Source organism: Zootoca vivipara, chromosome 9 (assembly GCF_965207765.1).
Source record: "Zootoca vivipara chromosome 9, rZooViv2.hap1.1, whole genome shotgun sequence".
Taxonomy (NCBI): Eukaryota; Metazoa; Chordata; class Lepidosauria; order Squamata; family Lacertidae; genus Zootoca; species Zootoca vivipara.
This window is the reverse complement of record NC_142592.1, coordinates 49,071,425-49,078,522: the sequence shown is the minus strand read 5'-3', so window position 1 is coordinate 49,078,522 and position 7,098 is coordinate 49,071,425. Positions and strand designations below refer to the sequence as shown.

At 43.4% G+C, this 7,098-nt stretch overlaps 1 protein-coding gene across 3 annotated transcripts in view; it reads right to left on the bottom strand.

Moving 5' to 3' along the window:
* Positions 1 to 223: 223 nt before the first annotated feature.
* The window catches only part of PAH (phenylalanine hydroxylase), a 42,547-nt gene continuing 35,672 nt past the window's right edge, over positions 224 to 7,098 (bottom strand). For all 3 annotated transcript variants that reach the window (XM_088676757.1, XM_060279903.2, XM_035127988.3), the window contains exons 9-13: positions 6,991 to 7,047; positions 6,283 to 6,378; positions 3,960 to 4,093; positions 3,037 to 3,152; positions 224 to 1,864 (exon numbers count right to left, since the gene is read on the bottom strand). In XM_088676757.1, coding sequence (XP_088532883.1) covers positions 1,821 to 1,864; positions 3,037 to 3,152; positions 3,960 to 4,093; positions 6,283 to 6,378; positions 6,991 to 7,047 — 447 coding nt within the window. In that variant the 3' untranslated portion in view covers positions 224 to 1,820. The remainder of the gene's footprint in view (positions 1,865 to 3,036; positions 3,153 to 3,959; positions 4,094 to 6,282; positions 6,379 to 6,990; positions 7,048 to 7,098) is intronic.

The following is a 7,098-nucleotide window of genomic DNA, read 5'->3' as shown; positions in this document are numbered from 1 at the left end:
GATTTATGGCATCTGCGCTATGCCCAGGCTTTGATGCTTCTTCATCTCCAACAACTCATTCATGGAGAGAAACTATTTGCACCGCTCCTCTGGGAGGATCCTGGCATTCAATGAAATGCTGGCATGTGGGGTGGGGGTGGGGTGGGAGTGTTAATGTAGGAAGGTCCGAGACAGCACTAACAGGAACTTAACAGGAAGAGCAAACCATCTCTAATGCTTCATGGGTTTTTAAAAATTGTAATTTATTGATTGTTCAAAACCATATAATCAGCTTTAGCATATCATTGCAAACAGCTTTAAACGACGATATAAACAAACAAACAAGAACGCAAAGTAATTTAAAAAAGTAAAAGCTGAGAGAAATAAAAGTTGCAGGTGAGGCTATAGCTGTGTATTACCTAGCAATTTATTGATTGTCATTTCGAAGAAGAAAAATAAACTGTATGAAGCTGCAAACAGGTTAAGGACCCAAGAAGAACCTGCTGGATCAGGACAGGAGCCCATTTAGTCCAGCATTCTGCTCTCACTGTGGTTGAGCAGATGCCCTTAGAAAGCCCACAGACAGGGCATGAGCACAACAGTGCTCTGCCCACATGCCATTCCCAGTCACTGGCCTTCACAGGCATCCTGGCTCTGAAAGTGGATGGCGGAAAATAAATTAGGAGAACACCCCCTGCCATGCTTTGTGTGTGAACTCCTGGATGGAGGTGGGCGGCACCTTAAACAACAAAACAAAGGACTTTGGGCAGGATATGTCTGGGCCTTCACTGCCAAAAGATCCACTTGCATTCCCAGCTGTGTTTCTTCCCAAGACTTTAATGTATAAATCAGATCGGTTCACAGGGAAGGCACAAGTTATAAGATGCAGTAGGTACATAAGAGGTATAGCATGACTAAGTGCATGCTAAGATGGCTGATCCAACAAGCAACATGCCCTCTGCAACTTCCTTTTGAAGAGCAGAGTGGATTCAGCTCTGAGTGTGGCAAGTGGCCAGAGTCCTGGGAATAGGGAAGCAAACAGGCTTTCCTTCCAATTGGTTGGGTCTGCAAAGTTTGTCCGTGCCACCTCAACATCTGATCTACTCTCAGTTGCCTCCCCAGGTGCAGGGGGATCCTCACTCCTAGGAGGAGGCACCTGGGGGTGGCCCCACAGCAGAAGATACCACTCTTGGAGGCAGCAATCCTTCTGAAAACCAGTCACTGGAGACCACAGGAGGGGAGAGTGCTCTTTTCCTTGAATTCTAGTTCCAGGCTTCCCAAAGGCATCTGGTTGGTTACTGTGAGAACAGGATGCTCTTATATTCTTATGTACTAGGGGTGTCCAATAGCACAGGGTGGAAGATTCTTCTGTTAACCCACTCGGCCCCTGGAGCCAGCTCTCCATTCCCTAGGCCACTGGCCCCCTTCCCAGGCTCAGACACTTCTTAGGGTCCCAGTTTCACCTCCCCCATCCTGCTAGGATCCTCTCCTAGGTTGTCCCACTCTATCTCGGAGCTCTTCCCATTTCTCTTCAGGAGCCAACCCCTCCCCCCCCCATGAAACCTCCCATGAGATTCATGGATGTGGATTTTTGTGGGGGAACTTGCTGAGACCTTTTGCACGTGCCATATGATATAAATCTAGATTACAGACATCTAAACTGTCACCTGCCTTTATTATAACTGTGATGACAAGCACATTAAATATGTATCACATTTCTACATGCTATTAATTATTGGCAGACTTTCTTCATTTGTTTTTTAAAAGTTTGATATTTGTTTCACTGTCCAGTCCCGTCCCCCGTGGCTCTTGGAGCCATCAAAAGGCATCTGAGAGCATCTTCACTTGATCTTCTGGAGAGCGTTGCAAAGAAGTCCCAACTCATCTGCAAAGAAATTAAGGAAGTCAGTCTTCTGTTTTGCTCTTTCTTTTACTACAGCTTTATATCCAACCCTTCATCCGTAGAGCACAATAGCACAATGTGTACATGGAATCATTCCCATTTTATCACCTCAATGGCACTAGGTAGACTCAGTGACACAGGTGGCTGTGCATAGATTTGAATCCTGGTCTCCTCAGTCCAAATCCTGCACTCTGCAGAAGCCAGCCTCTGATGAACAGAAGGAGCCAAGAGGGCACAAACTGAATCCACTGGCACCCAAGAAGTCTTAAAACAATGAATGTTGTTGATAATGTGATATAGGATGAAGAAGAACATTGCATTTACAAGGAGGGAGAACGCCATCATCAGGCATGACCGCAGCCTACTATTTGCTGCATTTATGTCCTGCCCTTCCTCCCCAATGAGCCCTATCTGGAATCTAGCAGAAGTCTAGCCCTCATTTCACTGTTGAAAATCCATTTGTAAGCCCATTCAACTCGGATGATTACAGAAATTTGGCACTGAATGAAATTTGTAGTGGTACGGATTTGTGGCCATATCCCAGCATACAGATATATGGCAAGGTTTGAACCAGGGAGTGGCGTTGCAGGCAACCAGATTCTGGCGAAATATTAGTTGAAACTCCCCAAGACACTTTTTGGACTGTGGAACAGATTTCCCTAGGAGTTAGCTCCTTCCACTTCTCTGACATGAAAATCTGCTGAAAAGGCAATACCTTACATGCCACAGAATTAAGCTTTTACTGATGCTGTGTTTCCAACATGTATATATTGGTGCATGGAGAAAAATCATGCAAATGATACAGCCGTCTCAGCTGTTTATTCCCCATTTTTCATTCCCACCTCTGAGTTTCAACACTTTATGAAATTCTTCAGACCACATCCATACACAACGCTCTTTCCACTGCACCTTACTATGTTTTGTTCAGAGAGGCAGATTTGTCCCCTGCAATGAGATGACCTGTTTTGACTCCCAGTCCCTGAACCACAGTAAATCTCTTAGTGTGCAGTAGGATCTGTAGGCTCCATTAAAACTAATGGGGCAAAAAGAGATGTGCAAGAGTTCTCTGCGGACACTGAGTCAGACCCATAAAGAACTCAGGGTTTGGGTATTTTCACAGGAAAATCGTTTTATATTAAAATACAGTTACTTACTGCTGATGGCATCAGCTAAATTCTTGAGCTGTTTTGTGTTGTCCAGAACTTCAATCCGTTCAGTGTACGGGTTGTAACGGACGGAGAACGGACGGGAAATTGTTGAGGCATATTTCCTAAAGGAGAAAACAGAAACTTTGTTGCATTGTTTATGGATTAATATATTGACTGAGTGAAGAATTTGCATCCTGCTCTTCAGCTAAGCAAGCCCCTTGTAGCAACACATGTCTTGAGAAGGGATCAAGGCCCCTCCCTTATTTGAGATGGAAGATTAAGACTGCAATCCTATCTAGAGTTGCCATATTTCAAAAATTAAAAACCAGGACACGTCAAAAGTTGTTGAGTTTTTTTTTCTTTCTTCTTTTTTTGTTTAGTAAAAGCTACAATTATTTGAGTTTAGGAGCTTTTAAAGATATTTTCAGCACAATTTTAGCCCCTGTTACCAGTTTTCCAGGACACATGCCCGATTTCCAAAAAATAATCCAGGACACCATTTTCGGAGGTGAATTCCAGGACATGTCCTGGAAAATCAGGATAAATGGCAGCCCTATTCTATACCCAGTTTCCTGAGCATAAGCAACACTGAACTTAGGTCTCACCTCTGAGTACACATGCATATGATTGCATTGTATATTTTCATCTCATTTTGCTATTCTACCTTCTGCCCATAGCTTTGCATTTCTAGCCCCCATCAACATGTTCTTTCTCCACCATTCCAGGTGGCATTTTCTATCAAACACCAGTTTAGATTAACTACAGATTAATGTTGATTTATTCATTTCATACAAAAGTTTTAAATTCCCAGGGTGGCCGGCAGGTGAGTTTCAAGATGTAGCACTGACCTCTGTGATATTTCTGTATTATGGACACATGGAGGGACACTGAATCATCCAAGCAAATCCTAACGGAGGTAAAATTATTACCTTAACTTTTGCTTTGCATCTTTGAAACTTTCAGCAACATAGTAAATGGGTTGGAATTCGGTGACAGGATATTTTTGAACTGCTGTCCTTTCCAAATTGAGAGGTTCAACGGCAGGCTTATTTGATAAGCAATACTAAAGAGAAAAAAGCAGATAGGTGTTACACACACACACACACACACTCCCTCATGTGGTAAAACCTTGAAGCAGTTGACATTGAAAACAAAAATCACCAATATATTATAAATATTAGTATCCTTATTATTACTGTCATACAACAGGAGGACAAGCTTTTTAATTCTAATTATTATTTCTAGCAGCAAACTCCTTGTGGTAACAAAATAAAAAAAAATCCTTCAGTAGCACCTTAAAGACCGAGTAAGGTTTTATTTTGGTATGAGCTTTCGTGTGCATGCACACTTCGTCAGATACCACACGAAAGCTCATACCAAAATAAAAACTTAGTTGGTCTTTAAGGTGCTACTGAAGGAATTTTTTTTATTTTGTTTCGACTCAGACCAACACGGCTACCTACCTCCTTGTGGTAAGTGCCACAAGTATGGTAACCAAATGGGAGGGAAATATCAGCAGGCCTGAGGTTCACAGAAGTTCAAGATATCAGAACAAAACAAAACAAAAGAAAAGAAAACAACAAAACAAAACAAAACAAGGACCAGTCTTTATAAAAATCTTCATAAAAAACAAGGACCAGTCCACCTAGGACTGAGCAGCCTTCATTCTACTTCTGCTGATAGAGGCATTGTGCCTCTGAATACCAGCTGCTGAGAATTGCAGCCGACCCACACCCAGCATGAAGGTTTCTCACAGGCATCTTGTGTGAGAACAGGCAGACAAGATGCTGGACTAGACGGGCCCTTGGTCTGATTCAGCAAGGCGCTTCTTGGGTTCTTGTGTTCAGAGACATGGAATGTAGAGAAGGGAAAAACAGGAGAGGGGGCCCCTGGTTGCCATGTTCTACTGCCACTGCTGGAGATAATATACTTTTGAATTCCAGGGGCTGGAAATCGTAGGAGGAGAGAGAGAGAGCTGTTGTGCTCAAATCCTGTTTATGTAGGCCAGGGGTTCCCAACAAAATTTTCTCGAGGACCCCTCATCGAGCCGCTATTGTGACAAGGACCCCCATTAATTCCTAATCCTAAAATTAAAAAGTGAGAGCCAAATTAAGAGTCTTTTTATATTTTATATGCATACGTTTTTTACAGTTACAACAGAGTACTCCATCAGTATACAGTTTGTTTTAATTTTCAGTTCTTAATGAGATGAACCACATTTTAACCAACGGTCCATTTTTAACTACGCGAACTGTAGCTTCCGCGAAAAACAACGCTTTGTTTACAAACACTACTGTTTTGCAAAGAGGCAGCGCGCGCCAGGGAGGAGGGAGGGGAATGGAGAAGACAGGGTACCGGCGCAGTAGCGCACAAATGAAGCCGACGCGCGCAAAGCATCTTGGGGAAGTGAGCGTTAGTAGAATGCGCGCGCTGCCTCTTTGCAAAACAGTAGTGTTTGTAAAGCGCCACCTAACGGCATACAGCAGAACTACTGCCTCTATCTAATTCTAGTTTTGCGCTAGACTCTGCTCATGCAGGAAGCGGCCAAAACAAAAAATCTGTTATCATACGAAATATATTTAATATATTTTTTATTCTAATAGCATCTTGAGGACCCCTCTGGCATAGCTCGCGGACCCCTGGGGGTCCCCGGACCACCTGTTGGGAACCACTGATGTAGGCAATCTGGTTGGCCACTGTGAGAACAGGATGCTTGACTAGATGTGTGCCCCCTGGTGGCCTCATCCAGCAAGCTCTTCTGATGTTCTCACTGCAATGTTTAGTTGCAGGCCCTGCTTACTCTTTCCACTAACAAGGGTTATATTCTCTTTCTTACTGATACCCCTTAACGCCGGAAGCAGGACAGGGTCCCTATTATATGCTATACACACAGGTCCTAATCTAGCTCCATTCACATGCAACTAGCATGGAACACACTCAAAGGGCCCAACTTATTTGCTGAGTGGGTGCAGGGCTGCTTGCCCATTTCTGGAAGATTATAAGACTTAGAATCATGATCTTGGAGTTGGAAAGGACTTGGGTTTGGAAAGGACTTTGGCCCATCCCCTGCCATTTAGGGATCTTTTTGACCAATGTGGGGGTTCAAAACCACAACCCTGAGATTAAGAGTCTCATGCTTTACTGACCAAGATACATACAAAGCAGACCTACATAAGTACCTTTATACGTATTTTTAATTTTTTTAAAAAAATAGAAGATTTGATTTGCAGAAATAGGACTGTGGATTCGTACCTGTAATTCTCCAAATGACGACAGAAGCCCTGCTCCGTATGCCTTTATCTCATTGCCTTCTTTACACAGTCCAAATTCCACAGTAAACCAATAAACCTGGCATAAAGGAAAGTGCAAAGATTATATTTCTTGTGCACGAACTCCCAGATGATCCCATTAATGTGGCTATGAGCTAAATAAAGGGGGGGGGGAGGTACCATGATGGAAAACTACAGGGGTGGCCACATTTAAGCCAGGGCTGGCATAACCAATATGGTGCTCTGCAGAAGTTGCTGGACTACAACTCTTATCTTTGGCCATCGACCATGCTAGCTAGGGCTAATGGCATTTGTAGTTTAGCAACATCTGGAAGTTGCCACATTGACTAACGGGAGATGGAAGAGAGAGGCCACACAGCAGCAACAGAGCACATGCTCTACATCTGGCCAAAGGACCCAGGTCTTGGGTTCTGATCTGCATGCAGAAGGGTTCAGAGTTCAAATGCTTGGCATTTTCTGTTTGTATAAGATTTTGGCCTTAAACTGGATCAATATAATAGTCCATATTTTAAACATTTTCTCTAAATGAAACTAATATTTTACAGGGGGATTTCAAGAGCATTCTTCATCCACTGAGCCTGGAGCTGTCATTCTGAATCTGGTGCTGCTGGATCAAACTGGGAGGCGGGGGGCGGGGGGGAGGCAGATGGCACCTGAATTCTAGAGTTACCGTAGCAAGTTTCTCAATGTATTCATCTGGAGCACCCAGGGAAGCCAATCCGATTTCCTGTAAAAATGAAAGATGGTTGTTTTCGGTTGTTCTTTTTTCTAAAAAGCA